Below are 27,399 nucleotides of genomic sequence, written 5' to 3' on the forward strand. Positions count from 1 at the left end.
CAGCACTGGGCCGGTTTATCAAATGCCACAGTATGTAAATGAAGCCTTCAAGAGCACAAAACACAGACATGATAAAGGGGTTTAATCTTCATGAAAATGAAGGTGCTCATCTGAATAACTGAAGACAAACTCTACCGAGAAAAACAACAATGTGTTGTGATGAACAGAAACATGTCAAGCTGAGAAACACCAAACCGTCAGCCAACTTCTGCTCACAAACCAATGACAAATCCTCTCAAAATCTCATGTGTGTTTCACGAGGGCTGGAGTTTGATCTTCAGCTCATGTCAGGATGACCTGAATGCTGGTTTCCACTAAAACACGTCCAATTAAAGCGACTGCAGCACTTCTGCCGAGAGGCTGCGAGAGATCACACGGACAAGAGGCATGGAAAAACGTCACTGAATGAAATGAACAAACAAGATGTTTTCCCTAAAAATCTACTGCTAAAGTTTTTCTGGTGATTTTTGGAGCACAACAGCCTCTGCTTTCAGAGCACAAGCTCTGCCCAACATCTGTGTTTTACAGAATAAACAATCACAGCAGTTCAGAATAAAGTCAATGAAGACTGTTACACTGACAGCAACTGTTTGTCTTCTCTGCTGATGTAATCTGTATATCTGATAACAACATAAAAAACACACAGAAAAGCAGCCGATCTCAGAGTTCAGAGGTCAGTCAGTGAAGCATTAACCAGCAGCCGTAAATCCCTCTAAATCACCACGGGTTTCAGCTTTACCTCAAAGTCCGGCTCCAGAGACGGGCCGCGGTCGGACGGAGCTGATGTATTCTCCAACAGTGTTCCTGAACGAGGTCCCGGGATGGTATATGTGGACGGGGATCTTCTTACCTGTGACGGCACTCCTGCTGCTGTTCATCGCTTACCTCAGCTGGAGGATCCGCAAGAGTAAGAGCAACAGATGAACCCAACATGGGTCAAAACGGTCTCTTCTGCTGCATTCATTTGATCAAAAATACAGTAAAAACACTGAAATATTATTACAATTTAAAACAGCTGTGAATATATAGTAAAGTGTAATTTATTCCTGTGATCAAAGCTGAATTTATTTGATTAAAAATACAGTAAAAATCACATTATTCCATTGTAAATCAGCTGTTTTCTATGTAAATATATAGTAAAATATAATTTATTCCTGTGATCAAAGCTGAATTTATTTGATTAAAAATACAGTAAAAATCACAAAATATTATTTCAATGTAAAGTAGCTGTTTTCTTTGTGAATATATAGTAAAATATAATTTATTCCTGTGATCAAAGCTGAATTTATTTGATTAAAAATACAGTAAAAATCACAAAATATTATTTCATTGTAAAACAGCTGTTTTCTACGTAAATATATAGTAAAATATAATTTATTCCTGTGATCAAAGCTGAATTTATTTGATTAAAAATACAGTAAAAATCACAAAATATTATTTTAATGTAAAGTAGCTGTTTTCTATGTAAATATATAGTAAAATATAATTTATTCCTGTGATCAAAGCTGAATTTATTTGATTAAAAATACAGTAAAAATCACAAAATATTATTTCATTGTAAATCAGCTGTTTTCTGTGTGAATATATAGTAAAATATAATTTATTCCTGTGATCAAAGCTGAATTTATTTGATTAAAAATACAGTAAAAATCACAAAATATTATTTCATTGTAAATCAGCTGTTTTCTATGTAAATATATAGTAAAATATAATTTATTCCTGTGATCAAAGCTGAATTTTCAGCATCATTACTCCAGTCTTCAGTGTCACATGATCCTTCAGAAATCATTCTGATATGATGATTTGATGCTCAATAAACATTTATGATTATTATCAATGTTGAAAACAGTTCATATTTTTGCAAAAAAAAAACGATACATTTTATCTCTCAGGATTCTTTGATGAATAGAAAGTTCAAAAGAACAGCATTTATTTGAAATGGAAATATTTTGTAACATTTTGTAATGCGTCCTTTTGTGAATGTGTGATGCACAGATATATATCCTCAGTGTTTGGATGTGATTCATTAGAGATGCTGTTTGATCAATGGCTTTTTGATCACATTAATGACAATCAACTGATCTCTCAGACTGTGAGGGTTTTCTGCACACGCGCTTAGGGTGTGTCAGTCAACACGAGTACAGAGATCTTTTTCATGACTTATTATTGCGATTAAAAAGTAGTTTTAACATCAAGCACGTCCCACATGATTTTCTCATTCATGCATTTTCTTTTAGTAAAAAACGAAATGTGCCCAAATATCTTGTTTTAAAGAAGTGATACGAACATCAGGCGCAATTAAGTGCTTGCTTCTGAAGCCATACGCAACTTTAATATATGTAACAAGAGTGCTTTATTTAAAACATCATGTTAATATGATAAGGCCTATTTAATTACATGTATGCAGAGTCGTTCGCATCAACATTGCAATACATAAAAATTATTATAATCCACAGCTCTAGAGTGGTGGCTAACTAACTACTGGGAGCTCAAATAAGTTAAGTTTAAAAGGAGTTAATTATTTTGATAGACTATCATATCTAGCTACTGCTGCTAGCCTGCTAGTATATCACAACCTACCTGTAAATGGTGGTGATTCCCTTTCCCCTTCACCATTATCTGCATCTTCATCTTTCCCTGGGCCTGCGTTAAAATATGATGTTAGTTTCGGAATTTTTTTTAACAAACTGTTCTGACGTTCTACTTTATCTTGTGCTGTTTTTCTTTTTTGCGAACCACTTTCATATTTACGAGACATTGTTGTCGCATTAGATTAGCAATTAGATTAGTTAATGTCATCATTAGAATAGGCGGCAATTATCTTATTAAGAATTCAACGTCTGTATGTCACGTGAGTTCGATACAGGCCAATCACTGAATGCCTACAGACAATGATGAATTTTATTGGATTTCAGACAAGACATTAAATAATGCCCACTGTGACTGATGATTGCAGGGTTCATTGAGTGAGAGGGTTTGACTGACACTTCTCGAGCAGGACTTGCAACGCCCGCACGTGCATTCAAAGCAAGTCGATAAAGCGTAATTTTAAAGGGACAGCCAACGAATTATAAAATCCGATTACAATATTTTCCAGCATCATCGGGGCCCTCCCCCAGCCCGGGGCCCTGGGCTTAAGCCCAGGTAAGCCCGTGCATTAATGCGGCCCAGCTCAGACTGCAGGACAATGTAAGTGTGTCTGAAGCGTAAAGCTCGAGTAACTACAGACAAACTAATGGCAGTTTCTCCAAAGATTAAGTCTGATTTAAGAAATACCATCAACTTCAGTTTAGTTTTCGAAGGTTAATAAAAGAGATACAAACTAGTGCAGATGAGAAGATGTGAGAGTTTCTGGTGTCTATCATGGAGGTCTTTTCTGAAGTGGGTTTGCTTCAGACAGTTAAAGGGTTAGTTCACCCAAAAATAAAAATCATGTCATTAACTAACAGTTACTAAAGACATCGTTAAAATAATCCACACTTCCAGGTTCCACTTCAGAATGCCGGCTCAGTATTGGCTGACGCTGATCATGTGAGCAGCACGATGCATGCGTGTGATGCTGACACAAAAATATCTTAATTTGTGTTCTGAAGATGAATGAAGGTCTTACGGATGTGGAACGACATGAGGGAGAGTAATTAATGACATGATTTTCATTTTTGGGTGACCTTTAATGTTGCTGTGTTGACTGTGTCTTCCAGCAGAGGAAGAGTTGGCCATGGCCGCAGACCCTCGGGAAACAGCGTCTCAGCTCAGTTTCGGACCGCGCTACAGACGCAGGAAAGAGACCAGGAGCCGCACTTGAAACACACACACACACACACACACACACACACACACACACACACACACACACACACACACACACACAGTCCCACCTGTGCTGAGAGACGGACACCATGATTTTGCCAACTCCAAGACATCCATGTTCCTGGATCAACATCTTCTGCGGTGTGTCATACTGTGGACCCTCTGACGACAACAGCCAATCACAGCGCTGGATCGGAAAGGCGCCAATTTGCAAATTCCTCCTCGGGAAGGATTAAAAGGTTCTGTTTTGTAGTTGTAGTAGTAACAATGACCAAGCATGTGCCCACACATTTTCCACATCCTTCTGCACCAACTTCAGAATCATCTCCTCAGGGATCATCTGGATCTTCTACAGACACTTTAAAGCATTCACCTTCAGGGCTTCTTTCCTCTGCTTGTTCCCGACAAGAACCTTCTCAAGGCTGTTTAAATGGAATCAAGCTTCTTTTTCCCACTGCACCAGTGGAAGACGTCACCGTCACCGGATTCATCATGTGACCAAGCAGAGCGTAAATATCACTTCATCAAACCTCTTCCCAGAGACTTTAGTGTGCATTGTCAGTTTGTGATGTTTTTTAGTTTGCATTAGATATGGTATAGCTGATGTAAGTTAAAGGATTAGTTCACTTTTAAATAAAATCTTCCTGATAATTTACTCACCCTCATGTCATCCAAGATGTTCATGTCTTTCTTCATTCGAAAAGAAATGAAGGTTTTTGAGGAAAACATTCCAGGATTTTTCTCCATATAGTGGACTTCACTGGGGTTCAACGGGTTGAAGGTCCAAATGTCAGTTTCAGTGCAGCTTCAAAGAGCTTTAAACGATACCAGACGAGGAATAAGAGTCTCATCTAGAGAAACCATCGGCCATTTTCGAAAAACAATTTAAATGTATATGCTTTATAGTTGATAATTTGTGTTTATAAAGCATATACAGTTGTATTTTTTTTTCGAAAATGTCCGATGGTTTCTCTAGATAAGACTCTTATTCCTCGTCTGGGATCATGTAGAGCTCTTTGAAGCTGCACTGAAACTGACATTTGGACCTTCAACCCGTTGAACCCCAGTGAAGTCCACTATATGGAGAAAAATCCTGGAATGTTTTCCTCAAAAACCTTCATTTCTTTTCCACTGAAGAAAGAAAGACATGAACATCTTGGATGACATGGAGGAGAATAAATTATCAGGAAGATTTTATTTGAAAGTGAACTAATCCTTTAAGGACAAATAATCATTGAGTTTATTGTTGAATTCAGAATAAGGTTCTTCATTTAATGCAGAGAAACAACACTTAATCTCAGTCACCTGACTTCTTAATCCACTCATGATAATCATTTAGTATTTTTCAGATACTCTTGTCAGTCTTTTTGTTAATAAAACCCTTTTATTACCCTTGTGTTGATAATACAGTAAAAGACTCTACAATATCTCACAAATCCTTCCAAACATTTCTATCATTCTTGTTTATTCAGCGATCTTTCTGATTGCTCTTCACGGTCAAGGTGAGATTCCTCTGCTGGTGCGCCGTAAAACTGGAAACAATCATGACAATCTCAAACTGCGGTCACACTTTTTGTTTCGAATGCATCAGAGCGCAAATGAAATGAAAAGTTTGGCATTTCACTGCGTTCCAACGTTCAAATTTGGTGAACTCTGAGCTGCGAATGTGCATCACATGAAGACATGTGACCAGTAGAAGATCGATACGTCATGGCGTGACCTCTTGGCTGAATTAAAAGAACGATATTTTTGCAGTACAGTCGAGTAGATTGTACATTTTTTACATTTTGAATGTTTTAACTGTTGCAGTGTCCGAAGAAATTTTGCACGCTCAAAGTCTAGTGCCCGCGGCTTACCATGTGACCAAACTTTACAATATTAATATGGTACCCTGTTGTGAAGGTTAGAATATCTTTGTCAAACAGGGTGAAATCTGTCTATGGAAACTGCTAAACCAAGTGCACAAACCCTACATTTTTGGTGCCTGAGTCAAACTTGATTTTTTGATTTTCTATTTTGTTTTCTCGATTAATAAATCTTTTTTTTTTTTTTTTTCTTGCATGTCGTGTGCGGGGCTCCGTAAAAACTCACTAGTGCCAGTTTTATTTACAGAAAAAAGATTAGGCCAATCCATAGCTGCAGCTAAAATTTCAGACCCTGGGTGCAATAAACCCAACTAACAAACATAAAGCAATCACAGAAGCTGAACGAGACAGAGCAGGATTATTAGAGAATAAACAAACTTTAATTTGAAGAGTGTTACACAATGGGTTGGGTGGGGCATAAAAACATGACAGATCATTCAAAGCTGCTTAAAAAAAGAACGAGAGGGTCAATTCTACGCAGAACTGCTATACACAGGGTCCATGAGGCAGACGGGAGCTGAGAGAGAGAGAGAGAGAGAGAGAGAGAGAGCAGGGAGCGCACAGGCCTCGCTCGACATCAGCGCTGGCAGTTCGGTCGCGTTTGATCATTTCATCAAAAGTATCGGAAAGAGATTAAAAAGATTTAAAAGGGCAAACAGGCCGACTTCCTCCAAATCATCAGATTTAAAACAAAGAAAATAAAAAAAAAAACAACAGGTTTCTACAAATATATATTTGAATATTGGTGCCAGGAAAGGGCTGGAAATCCAAAACTTTCCAAAGAGCTGCCTAGGTTTCATGTTTTCTGGAGTTTTTAAGGTTTCGTCTTGTTGCTCAGAGAGGTAGAAGGCGTTGCTCCTCCCCTCGGCGGAATGTTTGCGTCCCCTCGGTTTGTTTGTTTGACTGCATAGAGGAATGATTGGCACTGCCGTCCACCAATGACAAATCACACAGTGCCACTGTCCTGTGCTGGTCCCTTATAAAACACATCATGAAAACCATTGAATCTTTAGCCCCGCCCCCTTCACCACCCCACCCCCTAAAAGCTTCAGTATCCCCTTCATATGCTCACGCTCCTCGTATTATTATTATTATTATTATTATTACACAGTACTCCAACACAACTTGACTCTCCTCCAAATCCAGACTAGGAATGTGAATTACTAATCGACAATAAAAATAACAGAAGTCTAGTCTTCATAAATGGAAAAGACGATCTTTTGAGGGAAAGAGATAAAACGAACACTAAAAAAATAAAATGCTACAAATGTTAGCTAAGTGGTTCTGAATGATAGAAGATGAAGATGTTTCTGTACAGGATCAGAGCGGCTCTTCTCTCCTCCACACATCCTGCTCCGGATGAACTCTGACCCCTGGAGGAACGTGCTGGACTTCAGCTCTGTGGAAGGAGACAAAAGCAAACAGTTATTATACGGTCAGGATAATACCATACACATTCATTACACTGCGTCGCGTCAGCTGAATCTTTGAGGAACACAGATTACATTTCAATTAAACTGTACAGTACAGTACCTACAGTCTCACTTTCAAGCACTACTTTCTGTGGTTTCTCAAAAATCAGAGATTTCACTTAATATCTTTATCACTTTCTAATGAAGGGACACTGAAAGGCCTGTTGTGACGCAGGCTGGACGGCCGTATCGAGGACAGTCAGCTGTGCGGGAGATTTGGATATTTTGTCCTGAGCGAGACGTGTGTAATCTCTGAGCAGTGGCAGCGCTGTGATATTTCTGATCCCAGAACAACACTGTCGACATGCAGAGGGAAGCGTATCAGCCCTGCCAGACGACAGCCGCCCATCGCAAGCGCTTTCATCGCTCAGAGAAGTTCACGTCTCTTCAGGGCTGAGGTCAGCTGGACCTCAGCTGGATCAGCTTAAATATCGAGGTCCTGGGACTGATGACGGATACGACAGCTTCACCAAAACCCAACCAATCTACTGTTTCAAATCATTAACTGTGTCTCCATTAGGAGTGTAACGGCACACAAAACTCATGGTTCGGTACGGTTTTCGGTACAGCAGGTGGGGAGAAAACTAAACATAAAATTGCTTTTTTTTTTATTAAACAGTGGTTTACTGAACAAATTGTGTTTTTGTCTTTAAATATATTAAATTAAATTATAACAACGTTTCTTAAGGATAAAAAAATTATCTCTGCTAATGCTATAAACTATGTACTATGTACTATAATATTAAAAGTTTAACAACTGAGCCCAAACTATTATGGTGCGTTCACACCAAACGGGAACGAAGCGTTAAGCGTGAGTGATTTACATGTTAAGTCAATGCAAAGATGCGAATAGATATCCTGCGGCACGATTCACGCGAATGAGGCGGCATGAATTGAGCATTTCGGGCTTTTTATGCGTGTAACACGTGATTCGCGCAAATCGCCCGAGTTGAAAAATCCGAATTTTCGCGCTGCATTAACCAATCAGGAGCTTGCTGTAGTAGTGACGTGATTACGACGTAGCGAGCGGAGGCAGAAATCCGAAAAAAATGGAGTACAAAATCATTGTCGCTGTACAATACATCTTTGTACTTTATAGGAATAAAAAGGATCTGGCTTGGAAGAGAGTGAGCGAGGAGGTCGGAAAATCGCAATTTGAGCTATATATACACATATTGAGACTACAAGCTAGCTAAAGCTGACAAATTGAGCTTATTCGCCATATTTTACAACTACTTTCCTGCTGACGAGTTGATGTGTTTATTTAGAGGAAGTGTGCAGAAACGAGACGAGCCGCCTGGCAGAAGCCCCTCTCATGACGCAGATTTGCGTCTGTTGTGAAGCGAATTTCACGTGCGAATGAAGCGAGTAAACTCAAAATGTTCAAGCATCAAACTACGCGCAAATTTATTAACAAGTCGCGTCTGGTGTGAACGCCCTATTAGCCTAAATTCAATTGCTTTTTATTTTTAGATAAAATAATCAACACTCAAATAAAGAGTATGCAAACATGTAAGCTGCACCTAAGGCAGTTTTTGCATTAACTTCTAAATGTTTTTACTCCAAATCGTTGTTGAAATATAAACGTTTCTACACAGTGGCTGTCATTTTCATGACAGATTTATATAAACATACATTAAATAGCCTATTCAGGACATCACTAACAGGTTAAGTAAAATATAATGATTATATAGGCTAATACAGTGCACATATTAAGAGAAAGAGTTCAAGCTTTCATTGATGTGTTTCCGCCGTTGAAACACTGAGCGATTACAAGAGATATGACCGTTTCAGTAAGTTGTACTGTATCTTTCAACATACCTTCAGATGTTCATTCATGTTTATTCTGTAACTAGTATTAAAGAGGAAGAGATGATCACATTCACGCACGCTTGCGATGCCGGTGATCGGTCATGCCGCATCAAAGAGCGTCAAAACGGCATTTTCTGTTTAAATTTCGTGATTTCGTGGACAGAATTTGAAGGATGACACTTTGTTTCTTATCGAAAGTAACAAAACACAGAGCGTATTGCGATTATTGGTGGTTAGGCTACAATGTTGCAATGTAATGCATTGGTACACACGTGCACCGAACCAAAAGCCCTGTACCGAAACGGTTCGGTATGAATACGTGTACCGTTACAGCCCTAGTTTCCATTCAAAGCTGCGAATTGAACTTGTGTGCAAAATTGGAACATAATCGTCACTTCCTGGGAAATTGTCACAAAATATCAGCAATAAGCATGTAAGTTTCGTCAATCGGGCTCTTTTCTCCTCCATCATAAATGAGTTTGTCTCAGAGCATCCGACGAAACACAATAAACGCTGTCATGTGATCTTGTGTTTGGATGCTGGTGTTTGGGAACACAATCGTGTGAGACGCTTCTGGAGGAAATTAACTAAATCATTCTAAAGGCACAGTTATTTCAGAACGACCAAACCAACATTTAAGAAGCGGCGATGCAATTGGTCCACTGGTTAGTCCGGTTATCCAATCACAGCCTCTGCTGAGGCAAAGTCACATGAGGTTTTGATTTATTCGGTAAATGTGTTTCTGCGCAGCATCTTATTGGATAAAAAAATGATCCGCCTCAAGCACAAATGTTTTTTATGTGCATTTTTAGAATTTATGTGCATCTTGGTGTTTTCATCCAGTGCGATATCCCAAAATGTGCATAAAATAGGTGGATGGAAACATAATGACGTAAACAGCCTGATATTAGTGACGTACAGGAGTCGTAAACACGCAAAAGTCTGTTATACTGATATACAAACACACTGTGTATGTGCTGATCACACACTGACATCTTTCGGCACATTCACACTGTTTCCACGCACATTCAGGATAATGTCTGGATTTGTCATTTGCATGTGTTTTAGTAATTCTGAATGGATCCGTGTAATGCAGTATATGCAGTCAGGCCAAAGTGGTTGGTTTAGGATTTTTTGGCGTCTCCAAGTGGTTCTTTTCGGTATTGCAACTTAAAAACAGCTCTTTGCTGTTACTGTACATATACTGTACTATACACTGAAATCTTGAAAGTTTTGTTCTGTAATGTTTTTTTAATGGGTGCTTTGGTGTGCATAAAAACAGCATCCTCCATAAGTATTGGAACAGTAAAGACAAAATTGCTCTGTTAGCTGTGGTGTCAAGACATCTATAAATATGATTAAAAGATTAATATGAGGCAGAATTACAGAATGTCACATTTTATTTTTGGCTGTTTCAACTCAATATTTTACCAACTAAGAAGTACATCACTTTAGAGTTTCATCCCTCTGTCTAATGTGAGCATAAGAATTGGGACAGTTTAACTTAAAGCAAATGTAAAAGTGTAAAAGCTCATATTTAATCGTAAATCCCTTGCAAGCAATCACAGGACCCATAGACATCACCGGACTCTTGGTTTCACACTTTGAAATGCTTTTCCAGACTCATATTTAGTTATTTGGTGTCCTTTTGGAGTCTCCAAGTGTCCTTTTTTGAAAAGACACCTTGAAAAAAGCAGTTTTGTGAGAATCACCTTTTAATCTGATGGTTTACTTTGTTGATATAGAAAATGATAGCCTGACGTGGTCATACTCAATTCTAGTCAGAATATGAGTCTGATACTGCTCCATTGGGCTTTGATTATGGGGGCGTATTTCAACCGATCCAGGAAAGACCTCAATTGGATAGACCTACAACCAATCAGAGCTACAGAGTAAGTGACGTATGTTGAGCGACGCATAGTTGTCAACAGAACTCTTCTTAGCGACCATCGGGGCCAGCTGATAAATCAGACTTTTGCCGAATCCCGTAGGAAGGACGGCAAAGACATCTTTCCCATCGACAAATGCCTTGATCGCGCTCCTCTGTTCCTTTTTAAAAATTAATGCGCTGTCGATATCTTCTATAACGGATGCGATGGCGGAATCTAAGTAACACATCTCAGTTCTTCAACAGCCATCATTGTTGTAAACTAACGTTAATTGACCTTTCGCAAAGACTCGCCCCCCTTAGTTACTGTTGCTTTGTCCGACAAGCCGTGGCGCTGTCACGCCACACAGAGTGGAAAATACATCGCGGAGCAAAGAGGAAACTGACAACACATCGACAGACGAGACAGAGCAGGTTACTTATGATATTAAACAAAGTCCCAGCTTTCAAACTGTGTAGTTATTAAAAAAATTCAAACAATAAAAACCGTTTTGTGGCTCTTTAATGTGTTGTGACCATGACCGTGACAGATTGCTGTAGCGCCTCAGCTCAAGAGGCTCGTGAACCGATCATCTCTTCCTACTAGTCCATTTATAGCATCAAATAAACATGAATGAACATGAGAATGAATGTTGTTTCAAACGCGGAAAGACGTCAATATGCACAATTTTTCAAGTTTAACTCCACCGATGTTAATCTTCTAACTCCTGACTGCTTTGTCGGACAAAATGGCGGATGCGGCGTTCTGATTGGTTAGATCGCTTGTCAATCAAACTCCCCAAGCGCTCTTTGATGACGTGGGTGGTTACGTAACCGCAGATAGCCTGTCCATCATCGATTAAAGCCCACCCTGGCAATTTGATTGGCTCTGCCTTCTGGGAGCTGAGCATAATTACTCCACAATGGATCGAGTCCAGACCGAACTTCCCGTCCAAAAAATGTTGTGGGCGGGGTTCGGGCTGGCACCCAGGCTAAGAAAATGATGACAAAACGTTAAACCAGATAAATGGTGTATGCTTAATTTCACGATAAGTGTGCGATTAATCACAATTTTAAAATTTTAATCTATTGACAGCCTTAATATAGATATATAAAATACTACTTGATTTTTCATGTTGAGATCGTAAATTCATATGAGTCATATGAGGAACCTCTAAAATAATGCAATAATTTTATAGTAATATTGAAACATAAATGCAGGTGTTCACAAATGAAGTCGTGAGTGTGATTCTCTGCTTGAACATGAGAAACACGGAGCAGCTGGCAGATCCAGGACAGAGAAAAGAAAGAGACAAACGAAAAGAACAAGAAAAAGAACAAGCACAGACAAAAGGGGAGAAACGAGAGGCTCCGGGCGCAGGAGGAGGAGGAGCAGGAGGAGCCGGTCGTCAAGAGTGCGCGCTCGTTGCCATGGTGGGTTGCCATGTGCTTACCTGTCCTTCAGTCTTCATCCTCGGCGAGCTCCGTCTCTTTGTGGACGACCACGCGAGTGACGGACATGTCAGGGTGCTGCTCTTTGGCCTCCTTTATAGCCTGGGCCAACGCCTGACAGTGACCATCAACACAAACAAAACAAACACAAACCAAACAAAAGATTTAAGGGAAAAAATAACCAACTCAACAAGAATGAAAACTCAACTGAATACACACAGATGGTGGGGAAACACACATGCACACGAACAACTGCAGTGCTGGACCTGCAACGACCATCACTCCGTCTATGAGGATGGCAAATGTCTTATCGCTATGGTAACCTGTGTGCATGTTCCCGATCCGATCAGAGAACTGAGTGCGTCACGCGACAGACAAACACCTGCTATAATGAGCACCTGTCGTGCTGCGTCTGAGGATCACGTGTGACTCTCAACTTTACAACTGACACTCATCAGATTGAACCAGTGAGTGTGTGTGTGTGTGTGTGTGTGTGTGTGTGTGTGTGTGTGTGTGTGTGTGGTATCTCACCTGATCGTGATCAATGTCAGAGTCTCCCGTGATGACGATGCGCTTCTCAATGCGAGTTTCTGACAGCCCGCCCTTTAGTGTCTGTCAATCATTAAAGAGACACAGACGTCATGTGACACATCTGAGTTGAGTAGTGTCATCAATCTCTGAGTCAAACACAATGTTCAGTAGGAAATGATGTAGGACAGAACATGACTGGATTAAGTTAAAGTAGTAGTATCAGAGAATCAGGAATGTGAACTAAAGTATGCTGTAAAAAGTTTCCCAAGTTGCAATTAAAACAGATTATTGGAGTACGTTTATCAAAACAAAACACTATTTCAGTTGTTGCTTTAAAATTGAAAATTGAAAAAATTGAAATTATTTGTGGAATTTACTAGAAATTTCTGAGTGAAAATTGTTTCTAAGTAAATCCTACACCCATTTTTTTAGTGTGAATTTTGATTTGTTGTCTTCAAACACTGGTCCTAGATTAAACTGAAGATTGAAACCTGAAAATGAAGATTGAGGTCTGTCAGTTCTGCATCTATAGAGTTCAACGGTCAGTTCCTAAAGTAAAAACTCCATTTTCTCCATAAGGAAATTAATTTAACGATCAAACTATATTTTTATCTTAAAGACAGCCCTGCTGTGATGGTATTTGCTTCAGTTGAAGCCGTCGGCCCGCATTACGTCAACTTAGTTTTAAAATAATCATGTTTAACAAAAGAATTCCTGGTGAAAAACTACATTACCCATGATGCTCTACAGAACATTCCACCAATGAGAATCAAAACAAGAAAAAGATCTTGTTAGCTCCACCCACTCCCATGAAGCACTGCGAGTAATCGAGTCAATCTCTATACACTTTCATTATGAATAATGAATATTTGTCAATAGATGCATATTTTGCAATAAACTTAAAATATATTGTTTTTATAAATATAATCAACATTTCAAATGCAGTGCTTCCCACACATAGACTTTACTCGGGCGGGCCGCCCAGGTATAATAACGGCCGCCCAAGTATATTCGGAGACACATTTTTGCTTTTATTATTTTTATCCTCTTATACTTTTATATCCGCACAAGATAATGAAACCATCCGCGATCGATTAACTAGTCGTTTCGTACCTACTCGTTATGTGTGCGTCAGAACTGTTTACTCCCGCTGACATTCAAACGGGCGCTGCATTTTGCAAAGTCACAGGGTGGCGCTGTTGCGCGTTCTACAAGCTCGCGCTTCAGACTGCTTCAAAGTGATTCTCAATCAATGAAAAGCGCAGATTTATGCAAAGCGATTTCTAATGAACTCAAGCTGATGAATTATAACAAAGTCTACTTCATGGCCTTTATATAAAATGTTTTATACGGTTGTAAGAATCTGAAGGATCAGCCTGCAATGGTACAGACATTTCAAAATAAGAGTCCCGGTGTATTTCGGGCTTGTTTATAATTAAAAGTCACACGCTAAGTTTTTTCTTTTGGGCATTATTGGTATTTTGTTTACACTATAAATTGTATTTAATTTGATTTCCATTTCATTCATAGTAAATTATTATAGTCTCCACCACAGGAAGAAAAGACTAAGAACATTATTTGACACGTATATTATTCATTTTATAAATTTTATTAGTAAAATCTGTGTCCCATTCACTGAGAGAGACACTATATGACAGCAAGGAGAACTTAGGAAAAGGTGAACCATTAAAATGCTGTAATTTTGCATAATTTACAATGCATAATATTAGTATGTAATTAAATGTAATATGTTATTTAATTAAAATTAATTTCGATAAATAAAAATACTGTTAAAAATCACACATTGTTTGTTTGTCACATGTAGTGGACCATTTTTGTGCCGTGGGTAATAGGAGGATTTTTCACCCGGCTACCACCGCAAGTATATTTCAAACCTGTGGGAAGCACTGAAATGAGTAGTTTTATATTTCTCAATAAATTATGCTGTTCTCAATGCTTCATGGGATTGTAGTTCTTTCCCTCATTAAAGTCGTTAAGTTCACAGTCTTGTGCCTTTCTTTGTGTTTCTGTCTGATTTCCAACTATTTTTTTTTGCTTCAAAAGTTTGTAATGTTGTGATTCTCCTCGTAGTGTTTGAACTCTTTAAAGACTTTGTTTGAAATCCCTATGGGAGAACGGGAACGGGAAAAAATACCAACGACACTGAAAAAGTGGGCTGCACTAATGCACTTTATAACCCTAACCTTACCAGACAGCGTCAACTAATCATCTCATAACCTCTCTTTTATCAGCTCAAATATCAGAGCCAGTGGAGCGGGACGGGGTGTGTGTGTGTGTGTTGTGTGTGTGTGTGTGTTACCTTGGTGATGTGTGTGGTGGTGGTGGTGCAGAGTGACTCAGAGGTGATGGTTTGAGCTGTCATGAGAACTCCTGGCTCCCCGTCTCCATTACCATCCAACTGTCAATCACACACAGAACAAACAAACACAAACACATTCAGCACTCAAAGCCCTCAACACAGCCGCAGGATTCTGCATTAATAGCAAAGCCAAAGCTACATTAAAATGACAGTTACAGTTCCAAAGCAGTTCAATGACAGTCAAGCTGCTCTTTTGAAGAAGTACTGAGCTAAACTACAAAAATAGCTAACCGCATCAAAGCTTCATCAAGGGGCAATATATTTTTATCAGATAACATAGTACATATAGAGATTAGATCTAGAATTAGATCAGCTTTTTACCAAACAACAATTATCATCTCAGTATCAAACTTCAAAAGCCCTACTTTTATTGTTTTAATATGACAAACACAGGTTGGTTTGTTTCAAATCATCTAATCCATGGTAATGATCCAGTGCTGAGACGTTTACAGATCTGAACATGTGAGTTTCACTTCAGGCCAGATATTACTGGCAAAAACACTGTTGAGATTTCAGCCTAATTTGCTTCCACAACATGTCTTGTTTCAGACTAGTGGAAGGAAATCACCCAAAATACACATTTAAGGGTTTATTTTATTCAACTTTATGCATCTTTGTCTGTAAATTTCAATTTAAAAAAAAAAAAAATCTCTTTAAAAGTTTATTCCTATCTATATTCTGAAGGTTTCTACAGAGAGGTTTTATATATCATTTGGCTTATTTACTGTATATAACATTTTGTTCCTAAAAACTCTTTTTTTTTCCCTGTCTGTTGGTAGTATTTTCTGATTTATGATAAAAGAAGAAATCCAAAATCCCCTCTGGAAAAACCTTTAACTTGTCAACAAAATCAAACAAGAAGTTTGAACTTGGCTTTATCCAATATTCAGATATCGGTTTTGGAAATGTATCATGCATCGTTTGCAAACTTAAACATTTGATTTCAGAAAACTTGCAATACCAATTGTTTTAACATACTTGGATTAATCGACTGGGGAAGTATGGCGATATCTATTAGTTTACATTGTGGTGTCTCGCCTTAAGAAACACTCTGTGAAGTGGACGTCACATGATCACATGACCCCCTTACCTGTGCGGCCTCGTACGTGATGGTCTTGGTTTCCGTGTGAACGATGGGGACCTCCTTAGTGGATATCTCTGTCTTTTGAGCAGCAAACGTGTCTGAAATCGTAACCATCTCAGTCTTCACAACAGGAGGCTACAGAGAGACAGAGGGCGTCAGTGTGAAGAACACGAGCAGGAGCCGTCGGCTGACGTCACTACACGCTAACACAACCACTGCTAACACAGCACAACACAAACATCAGGCTCATGCAGTTTAAAGAAACACGACACCAGTGTACAGCACTATAAACTAGACGTCTTTGGTATAATGCATGCAACCAAACCCAACAATCGGAAGCCAACCATGAGTGCAGCTTTGGTTTCTGTGATCTTTGGCAGTGTTGATCAGACAGCACACGCATGCAGAAGCACAAAAACTATATCTGATGTCAATTTACCACAATTCTATTTATTATCAAATCATTTCTGTAACATTACTGAAGCCGCCGTTTCTCTACTAGTGAAGAATCAATGTAAACGTACTTATAGTTAGGATATCAAGTGTGCTACATCAAACATGCGACGATACACAACATGCAGCGCACAAAATAAAAGCCCCAGCATGCAGCGCTCCCACTGTGGCACATGTGTGACTGTGTGTGTGTATTGGTATGTGTGTGTGTGTGTGTAGTTGAGTAGGATGGAATATAAAATCAACTTAAAGGCGAGAGGATGGAATGACGGACGTTTAAACGGACAGTTTCATTTATACTGCAATCGCTTCCTTAAACAAGTGCTAGAGAGACGCAGCAGCCTGTGCGCAGATCAAGCAGGATCTTCTTCCAGGAAGGAGGAAGGAGTGGGAAATGGAAGAGGAGATGAGGAGAAGAGCGGAGGCGCAGGGGAAGCGTAGGCGACCGTCTCCGCTCGGGATGTCAATTACCTCCGAACAACAGATAACCTGCGGCAGGTGCTCCGTTTCCACGCGAGAGACGCTGCCGTTGACGATGTGAGGCTCCTCCTCCGTTTCCTCTGCAACCGCTCTGAGAGTGGGCGGGGCTTCACCTTCGAGGGCGTGTCCGTTCGGAGAATCGTCCGGCGTCGCCGCCGACGTCTTGTCTGTACACGCTTCCTCTTCAGGCTGTGCGGCCGCTTTCTCTTCCTCTGCAGCAGGGGCGGGTTCAGCCGGTTCTGCTTCTGTGATTGGCGGGGACTCTACCACAGTGGGCGGAGCTTGTTGAATAAGCTTCACCTCCTGTTCTTCCTCTGGCTCTTCTTTGATCAGTTGAACGGAGACGCTCGTACTGGGTGGCTGAGCGTGATACTCCGCCTCTTCTTCGCTCTCGCTGTCCGACGATAAACTCCTCTCCTCCTTGACCTCCGCAGCGCTCTGTGTCTCGACGGTAACCGGGGCCTCGGGGGCGGGGCTTTTGGGTTTGGCTTTGATGACTTCCTCAATGACGACGGTCTCTTCCACGACCTCTATGACCTCTGGCTGGCCGTTCACTTCGGGTTTGACCTCTGCGCTCTACACCAGACAACGACACAAACACACACGAGGGATGGAGAGAAAAGCAAAAAACATAAACGATGACCACAGAAAAAAAACTGAAGGAAACAAACTTCCTGGAGACCTTTGTCAAAGTGAGTGCCATTTCAATGCAAATTAAGGCCAAGCTGTGAGGTAGAGATGTACAGTGCGTTCAGTGGGAGTACACTTCACCTGAACCATGTGATGTGTGCTTGAGAGTCAGCAAAACTATCTACAATAATAAAATCTGGTCGTCTTATCCTAATTTCCCTAGACTGATGCCTAAAAGAAGAAAGACAACAACAATGGACCCTTTTCACATTCGCAGGGTTCTCAGAAACAGAAGTCGTCATAGCTTAACTTCTACAGTGGTGATCAAGAGACTCATTACGTAGTTCAGATGAGCGAAAGACGTCAATTTTTGCCGTTGTGGTAGAAACTCTCACAGCAGCAGTAACTAGTTATTAGTTTGTCATTTAATGCCAAGGTAATAAAACACGAAGTATAGTCTTTTAAATTTCTCAAAAATGAAACTCTGCTAGATTTATGATGTTAATAACTAGGGGTGTGACGGTACATGCATTCGTCACAGTTCGGTTCATATAGTCAGACGACGAATACTGTCAGTCACAGGCAATCCACACTCCAATCCAGAAGGGGGCGCGCTGTAATGCAACACTGTTTGCTAACCGCCGCAACAGGGAAAAGAGCAGAAGAAGAACAGACGATCTATGCATAGATATGTTCACGTGTAACCTCTCAACTAGTGTTTGAACCGCAGAAAGACATCAATAATATCTCACGTAGCGTTACATCTACCTCAGGCAAGTCATTCAGTGTCCGCAGCATGTTAGTTCACTAGAGAAATTAACTAAATAACAAAATATATGCACTTATATATTCATTATATTTACCTGTTTGTAATGTCTTAAAGGATTAGTCCACTTTTAAATAAACTTTTCCTGATAATTTACTCACCCTCATGTCATCCAAGATGTTCATGTCTTCCTTTCTTCAGTCGAAAAGAAATTAAAGTTTTTGATGAAAACATTCCAGGATTTTTCTCCTTATAGTGGACTTCAATGGGCACCAAACAGTTGAAGGTCAAAATTAGTTTCACTGCAGCTTCAAATTGTTCAACACGATCCCAGATGAGAAATAAGGGTCTTATCTAGTGAAAACATTGCTCATTTTCTGAAAAAAATTAAAATTATATAAGTTTTTTATATGCAATATGCTAGTTCAATAGTATATACCAATTAGTTCAAACTTTGACCTGTGGAGGGCAGTAATACGCTTAGCAGCGTCTACACTGCTGGAATTCTAAGAGGAGAAGAAGAAGAGAGCTAGTTCAAGATGAGCATTTAAGGTTAAAACTTATATAATTTTAATTTTTTTTCAGAAAATGAGTGATGGTTTCACTATATAAGACTCTTTATTTATCATCTGGGATCGTGTTGAACAATTTGAAGCTGCAGTGAAACTAATTTTGACCTTCAACTGTTTGGTGCCCATTGAAGTCCACTATAAGGAGAAAAATCCTGGAATGTTTTCATCAAAAACTTTAATTTCTTTTCGACTGAAGAAAGGAAGACATGAACATCTTGGATGACATGAGGGTGAGTAAATTATCAGGAAAAGTTTATTTGAAAGTGGACTAATCCTTTAATTATTTAATATACGTTTAAATAAATTTGTCATGAAAACAAGTTATGACAGTGACTGTGTAAATTGCGAGTGTTGATCATTACATCTAACAATAAACCGCAACTGAATTTAATAGTTTGGGCTCTGTTATTAATTGTAATCTTTAATATTATAGTAATGTGTAAGAAAGGGCTTCCTGTATATAGTTATCAGCATTAGCTGAGACTGAGACTTTTTTACCCTTAAGAAAATGTTAATTATAATTGTGTTTAAACAGAGAGACAAGTTGTTAAATAAACCGTTTAATAAAACAAAGAAGAAAAAAGAAGCGATTTAAGTTTAGTTTTCTCCCCCTGCCGTACCGTTACACCCCTAATAATAACACGTCAACAGTCTGTGAAAAGGGGTCACTGTCAGTCTCCTCTTGAAACAAATCCAATTACTGTATTACACACAGCATTGTCTCCCAGTTAAATCTGTCTTGTAAGGATTTCTTTAGACTCTGATTTCATCTCATCTCATTGAGCAGACTGTACATCCATCTCTCACAGCGAGTCGAATCAAACATGGCATCTGCTCCAACTCAGGTCCATAAACACTGCAGCAACCACACATATATAAATCAACAAGCAACATAACGAGAAAGAGAGACAATCATAACAGGCTGAAAGATGAATGAATGCATGGCTGGACAGACAGATGGATGATCTCATGGAGGTCTGCAATGGAAAAGGGATGAGATGTGTGTGTGTAGTGTTAGATGTGCGTTCGCTCAGATGATGTTAGGTGTTAAGCAGGCTGAGCGAGGACGTTGGACCACCTTGCTGGCGTCTCTGCTGTCGGTCTCGGGATGAGGAGGGGTTTTCTGTGGAACCTGAAGGTAATCATAGGACACGGTCACTCAAACACACGCTCTCAAGAGACGTCTGGACCGTAGCACTGCAACGAACCTGCTCACACCTGCTACTGAGGGTTATCTGATCTCAAGCGGTCACCGTGTGTCTCAACTGACCACTTGGATCGCCCGGAGACCACAGGTGTAAACAGGGTCAGAGGGTTAACGGGTTTGGGAAGGTGGACAGGACAGCAGGTAGCAGTGCTACTGATGATCAGAAAGATCAACACACACATGAAACAAGAAGTTTCACACACTCACTCGACGGCAGAGATGAAAATGTTTTGCTAATTAAATGGAAGTTTATGACCAGTCTGGCATTGAGACGCAGCAGTGAAATGACCTCCTCTGAGCTGAACTCTCAGTGCTGTATACTGATGTTATTCTGGTCTCACTACAGCACAAAGGGATCATTCAGAAGGTCTAGAATAATAATATGTATGGCACATAATGGAATAATGACACAGTTGACTGTGTTTTGATATAGATTTTGCTATATCGTAGTATGTAAATATATAGCACTATTGACACTTCAGAGTGATTAAATGCATGAATGAGATTATAAAGAGCGTAATTATGTCAAAATGCCCATTGTGTGGAGTATTCATGTAAACACAGCCGGTTATGTCTCCAGTTAAAGTAAACTTGGGTGTAAACTGGATGTGTATCAGTATATTGGATCCGTGCGTTTGGTCTTAAAGTGACAGCAGCCTAATAAACCTGCTGCTCTGTGTCAATAATGTGAATCAAACAAAAGAGAAAATAACTTACTGCTCTTGATTGAATAACTTTTTTTAGCTTTAATAAGAAAAAAAAAAATTAATTCATACAGTAAAGACTATGCAATATTTTTTTTTTTTTTTTTACATTTGATTATTATATTTCTATACTAACTCTTAACTACATGTTAAGCTTATTGTACCTGAAAAACTTATTTTTGTAATACTGTATTTGTCCTATTGTTTGTTATTTGCTTCTTTTTTCTTATTTTTAATAACAGAAATGAGATAAAATAACAAAATAACTATACTGATATATATCCTTATTACGAAATAATAATTTGGTCATATCGCCAACCCCTAAATATAACTGCTGTATAAGAAATAAGTACTGTTAATATCATTTGTAGCTATACACCATTCAAAAGATCGGGGACGGTAAGTTTTAAATTAATTCTTTTAATTGATCAAAAGTGACAGTAAAGACATTTATAATGTTACAAAACTTTTGAACTTTCTATTCATCAACGAATCCTGAAAAATCAGTTTCCACAAAAATATGAACTGTTTTCAACATTGATAATAATCATAAATGTTTATTGAGCAGCAAATCATCATATCAGAATGATTTCTGAAGGATCATGTGACACTGAAGACTGGAGTAATGATGCTGAAAATTCAGCTTTGATCACAGGAATAAATTACACTTTACTATATATATATTCACATAGAAAACTGCTATTTGAAATAGTAATAATATAATATTTCACAATATTACAGTTTTTTCTGTATTTTTGTTTAAATAAAATCTCAGTTTTATATAAATCAGTTTATTTGACTGCACATTCATTTTTGCTTTGGTATTGAAATTAGTATCAAGAATTGTGAAATTTCCATTTCCAATAAATATTGACTAGTGTAGGTGCTTTATGTAAGAATGACAGCTAGTGGTTGAAATGGGTACTGCAGTCCAAATTCAAAATATTGTTTGCCCCGCCCCTCCTCCTCAGACTCCACACTCTCGCGGGTTGCCAGTTTGAGGACACGCAACAGGAGCGAGCTCAATTGACATTGGAAGGCGAGGAGACTTACACACTGTAAGATAATTAGTTGATTTATTGATTTATGATGACTTGATATCGCATTTTAATATGCTCCCGTTCATAGAGATTTTTAGATGTATGCTGAGGCTTTTTAGGTTGGGTAGAATCTGCGATCTCTGACCCAGTTTGTTCGCTGGCTTCCGTCAACTGGCAACCCGGGGTGGAGAAATACTATTGGGTAAGTTGGCAACGTGTGGTTTTGCACAGACCAAAACAAAAACAGACATTCCGCACATTTCAAAGTAAAATAACTGGCTGTAGCAATGGTTTTCAGAGAAACGAGTATGTGAACTGAGCATGTTTAATAAATATCTGCAAACATATTATGGTATTTTTATGCTTTAGTACAGTCAAAAACGTACATAGAGCACCTTTAAATTTTAAGAAATCAATCTTTTAGCCTATGCCATTTTTTGAGTTGATGCATGAATAAAACTACACTATACATTATTTGTAGCGCGAGGACTGGATCAATAGCGCTGCCAGATCTGAGCATGAACTTGGTTTGTTTTAAAGAAGTGCAGGCATGTGGCGGCAGAGAATACAAAGCCATAAGCAGTGTCATGGAGACAGAGAGAAGCGGTATCTGTGAATGCACCTCGGGCTGAGCTGAGACTTTACTGGCCTCTGCTGGAGCAGCAGTGGTACTGCAGGAGCCAGCCAGCCCTGAGAAGCACGCCTTACTCAGAAAGAGAGAGGTGAGCTCCTCTTCCAAACTCTACAGGCGTTAGGAAACCACACCGAAGGGCAAGAAATGAAACGAGCGGGTGCAAGGACAAGAACAAACACAGAAACAGAGGAAACAAGAGAGAGAGAGAGAAACACAAAAGCACTTCAGTGATTCTACAGAGTGTGACAAGAAGAGCTACTAACACAACATGCACACACACACTACAGAAAGAGCAGTAAAAGCATTTCAACATGAACACAGAGAGCATGTGTGTGGAGAGGAGCGTTTCTATCCCAGACACGCAGAGCATCAAGAATGTGAAATGGGTGCAAATAAACTGCAAAAATCACTCGCACAAACACGCATGTCAAAATATGCAAGAAAGTCTTTGGCAGGAGCTGATCATTTACATTGACTGTTAAAAGCATACAAATAAAACAGAAGGAGCGTGTGCTGAAGGAGACACAACGTGATTGAAAAACTGCAACTGAGATGAGCAAACCTAAGCATTCTGCTAGAAAACACAAGAGTTCAGTCGCAGTGAGAAAAACAACAAAATATACATGAGCAGTGATGAAGAAACCAAAGGACAGAAAGAGCCATGAACAACAGAGCTCGAAGAACCAATCAGAGTGAACTGATGCACCAATCAGACGGAGAACTGCCCTGCCACTGGCTAGTGTAGAGGACAGGAGGAGTGCGGGAGACAGTTGGGATTATGAGCAGTCTTTTTAAATCTACTTAGACTCAATCAGACAATAGTACATTGTGACGTCAGGAGTGACAGGTGTTCGCAAGGCATCTCACGCTGACGGAGCTTATGCTGGGGAATGAGATCATCTGGAGGATTTCATTAGGAGACCCAGAGGCACTGAAGTCTGTTGATGTTAACACAAGCCTGGGCAGACACTTCTAATCATTTCAGTACAGCTCTGCTCACACATGCGTGTTTTTTAAAGGCCGATGTGGATTTGGATACCTTAGAGAGTGTGTGGCGACTCAATGTAATGCTGCGTAGCAAGTAGGGTAAATTGTGCGATTCGATTCATGGGTGTTCGACTTGATTCAGGAATGATTTTTGCAAATTCAGAATGATCTGATTAGGTCAGATTCTGCATTTTAAGTGCATTCATAGGATTATGTAAATGCTTCTAATGTGTCTTATGTTACTAACTAACATTTGTTTTGAAAGTAAACAACTCGAAAGTAAGAACATTAAATACATGTATACAACAGTTCATTCTGGTTCTCGAATCTGATGTGATATTCCCCCAGTATCAGCACTGGAACCGTTTCACCGTTTTTATCACTCCACTTTTGGTGACTGTCATGGCGATTGAGCAAATCCACCATATATATATATATATATATATATATATTTTTTTTTTTTACAAATACTCCTGTTATTGTGTCACAGAATGTAGTTTTAATGTTTTTTTAGAGGAGAATGTTGTTATTTAGACCTCAAATATGTGACTCTTTCACAGATTTGAGCTCCAGGCCATCAGCGGCCATTCAGCGCTCGTGTACCCGCAGAGAACAGCTTCAATCTCGGCCAGTCCTTTGGGAATTTGCTGCTGGCTCTTATGCAAAAAGTGGTTAAACATGAGATATAATTCATTTGGGGTAAATTAAAGGACTTCAGTGAAAGTTACATTAATACACCATTAGATGGTGGCAAAGACTCTTTCTGAGTGAGTCAGAACAAGGAAGTTGTTTTAGAGCTGTGGGAAATCCCCTTAACTTTTAAAAGGACAAAGATATCGCTTTCCACAGCAGACATTCAAACTGATTTTTTTTATAATAGATATAAGGTTACACTTTATTTTACAGTGCCATAGTTACATTGTAATTACTCTAAGTACGGAGTACTATTAATTAACTACATGTACTTACTATAGAGTTACAGTTAGGGTTAGGTTTAGGGTTAGTTACTTGTAATTATGCATAATTTACTGTTATTACTATAGTAAGTACATGAAGTAACGTGTAACTATGGCACTGTAAAATAAAGTATTACCAGATATAATATTATGATTATGGACATCGACCTGAAGAATGAATGCTATATCAGATGCAGGTAATACACTTGTGTAGTCGATCTCTCTCTCATTATACCATAATACTCGACTCTACATAATACAATAAGATTCAATGAAGCGACTCAACGTTCCTTCGTTACTAGTTCTACAGTGATGTTTTAGAATTAGTAACGGATCTTGGGCTCAACTGTTAACTGTCAACTTGAGATTTGAATCCATGGCGGAAGGAAGTAGTTCCATTGTTATTTACTCATTGTGAAGTTGAACTGTTGTATAACCGCAATATCACACTCGTAGCCATGCAATATCAGCCATATTGTCAGCATGCTGTGCATACAGCCGCATCGCATTGCTATTTGTGTGATATTGCTCAGGTACATACAGGCTACTTGGAATATAAGTGTGCAATGTGCCGATAAAATATTTCGGAGTTGAGCACACACCTAACTTAATGAGATAAAAACAAACTTATTCATGCAATATTTTCCCAACTGTCCCACCGTACAACTGAAAACACACACAGTAAACCAGCTTCCCAGGGGAGGGGAGTGAGAAGAACAGGAAGTGAAGGACAGCGAGGGCATGCAGAGCATCTGAGGTGGCGTCCGTATCCCGAGCAGAAGCACACGTACCCCTTGAGCCTGCAAGCGCAGGGTGGTGGCAGGGCTGCCCGTCAGGCGTTTGTCCCACTGACTGGGCCTGGGCTCGGGCGTAGCCTCCATAAAACTGCGCTTTAGCTCGCTAATGCTAGCCTGATGTTTCAATACATCCTCCTGGGTCTTATCCAAGTCCTGAAGGGCCCACAGCACCAGGGAGAGGACAAAGGGACAACCAACAACCAGTACATTAGTCATGGAGAGACCTGAACCACGTTAGAGTCGAACCTCACTGCTCGCCAACTGCCGTATTCAGTCCTGAGCTCCATTCAAACACCCAGAGAGCTCTCTGAGAGCTCAGAAACACTCCTGACATGAGGCTGGATCAAGAAGGGAGTCACTGTTTACAAATCTGCAAGTAAACTTCTGTACAGTTGCATTGTGTAGACAGGAAGCCCACTAGATTTGGAACAGAGCGGTGGTGTTTTGGAACATCTTTAAGAACTACTAATACAATAACATTGGAAGTCATATATTAAATTTGAAAGATGAGGTTGTGAGGGACAGAAATACACACTGTTAAGACCCTGATATACTTCAAGTGAAAACAAAAAAGGAACAGGTGTGATGTAATTTCGAACTAAATCTTGTAAAACTTTGTTTTAGCCAAATATCATTCAAAATCATGTCACACCCATTATTTCTTTGGCTGTTTCGAGCCACCGAAACAAACTCTAGCCAGATTTAGTTTAAAATGACATGACACCCATTCTTTCTTCAGTTTGAATGGGTGTGGCATAATTTCTAATGAAATCTGGCTAAAACGAAGACCGTTTGGAGTTTGCCAGCAAAGACCTTCCAGAAAACTTCATGTTGCAGTGTGGACGGCATCTGAATGTGTGCAAACAGAATACCGTAGCTTAGGCATTTCAAACTTCTTTTTACCCCAGAGCGAAGAATGAAGAAGAACCGGGACTTTACATGTTGTACATCCAGGTGTACGTAGTCCAGCTAACAGTCTCTTTTCACAAATGTTCTGCAGTCAAAAAAATTAGCCAATTGCTCTGACTGTACGTCTATCCCTCACCAACTCATTTTCATTCACATCCAAATTAATAAGATGCCTAGTAACAACAGGAAGTCCTGAATAATATCAATCAGTCTTCCACATTTGAAGGACCCTGTTAATCCCACTAATAGCTTGATCATGGTCATATTATGAGGGTCAGGTGAGAGGTCAGAGGTCAGCGGCTGTGGGGAGCAGTGAGGCAGGACTGGTTTACACACTGAGGACTGGAGCGGAGCAGTGATTCACTGCCTCAATGCCAAAGACACACAACTGCTGCTGAGACAAACCCAGATATCCACTGAACGCCTGGAGAAAGTCACTTGATTTAAAGCTGAAGTGTGTCATAATAAGAAAACACTTTCTTTTATTCCAGTTTAACATGTAGAGTAAACTATGGGTGCTTTCACACTGGCGGTTTAGTTCGAAAGGGTCACCGTTTGCATGAAAAATTGGTAATGTGAAATCTACTGGAGTACTTAACCCGAGACTACCTGGAGGAGGTGGTCTGAGTTTGGTTGCACTGGAACTGTGGATAGCAACTCTAAGGCAGGTCCACACTTGTGCAGGAAGTAAAGACAATGGTGATGATTTATCTGGGATTTGAGCCAGAGTGAGCGTGCAATGTAATCGTGCAGAGTGAGTGCAATCAGAGCGGCAAATAAATGGCACGCAATCCACAGTCTCCTCAAAAGAGTCTGTTTTCAAGAAGCAGAAAACTGCCTTCATGCAACGCACATACATGTTGTTCACTCTGATGTGCATAATAGCACCAAATTAATAATGACCCGCATCCTGTTCTCTATCATGTGTCATGCACCAGGGATCGACAGAAATCAAGTTGAGTGTGAAACCAAACCAACGTGTGAAAGCACC

At 39.6% G+C, this 27,399-nt stretch overlaps 2 protein-coding genes across 15 annotated transcripts in view; one reads left to right on the plus strand and one right to left on the minus strand.

Annotated features, from left to right (window-relative positions):
- Positions 1-664: 664 nt before the first annotated feature.
- On the plus strand, positions 665-4,188 carry LOC125279025 (small leucine-rich protein 1-like). 2 transcript variants are annotated; one of them, XM_048208491.1, is made up of 2 exons: positions 665-907; positions 3,705-4,188. In XM_048208491.1, the coding sequence occupies exons 1-2, from the start codon at positions 784-786 to the stop codon at positions 3,803-3,805; spliced, it is 225 nt and encodes a 74-aa protein (XP_048064448.1). In that variant the 5' UTR covers positions 665-783; the 3' UTR covers positions 3,806-4,188. The 2 variants fall into 2 exon arrangements, with proteins under 2 accessions (XP_048064448.1, XP_048064447.1); XM_048208490.1 differs by having other exon boundaries at positions 685-907; positions 3,702-4,188.
- A 1,845-nt stretch (positions 4,189-6,033) lies between these two features.
- The window catches only part of epb41l2 (erythrocyte membrane protein band 4.1 like 2), a 96,472-nt gene continuing 75,106 nt past the window's right edge, over positions 6,034-27,399 (minus strand). For 4 of the 13 annotated variants that reach the window (XM_048208207.1, XM_048208213.1, XM_048208210.1 and 1 more), the window contains 9 exons: positions 25,494-25,652; positions 22,748-22,867; positions 20,253-20,306; positions 17,198-17,782; positions 16,280-16,408; positions 15,130-15,228; positions 12,810-12,890; positions 12,281-12,392; positions 6,034-7,074 (listed from right to left, as the gene is read on the minus strand). In XM_048208207.1, the coding sequence (XP_048064164.1) occupies positions 12,288-12,392; positions 12,810-12,890; positions 15,130-15,228; positions 16,280-16,408; positions 17,198-17,782; positions 20,253-20,306; positions 22,748-22,867; positions 25,494-25,652 (1,332 nt within the window). In that variant the 3' untranslated portion in view covers positions 6,034-7,074; positions 12,281-12,287. The remainder of the gene's footprint in view (positions 7,075-12,280; positions 12,393-12,809; positions 12,891-15,129; positions 15,229-16,279; positions 16,409-17,197; positions 17,783-20,252; positions 20,307-22,747; positions 22,868-25,493; positions 25,653-27,399) is intronic. The other 9 variants (XM_048208215.1, XM_048208216.1, XM_048208218.1 and 6 more) reach the window with 8 other exon arrangements.

This window comes from Megalobrama amblycephala, linkage group LG11, assembly GCF_018812025.1.
Source record: "Megalobrama amblycephala isolate DHTTF-2021 linkage group LG11, ASM1881202v1, whole genome shotgun sequence".
Taxonomy (NCBI): domain Eukaryota; kingdom Metazoa; phylum Chordata; class Actinopteri; order Cypriniformes; family Xenocyprididae; genus Megalobrama; species Megalobrama amblycephala.

Excerpts from the sequence above, each read along its gene's own strand:
- LOC125279025 (XM_048208490.1), top strand. The coding sequence starts at position 784 with ATGTATTCTCCAACAGTGTTCCTGAACGAGGTCCCGGGATGGTATATG. Across the intron at positions 908-3,701 it reads CAGCTGGAGGATCCGCAAGA|CAGAGGAAGAGTTGGCCATG; the intron begins GTAAGAGCAACA and ends TGTGTCTTCCAG.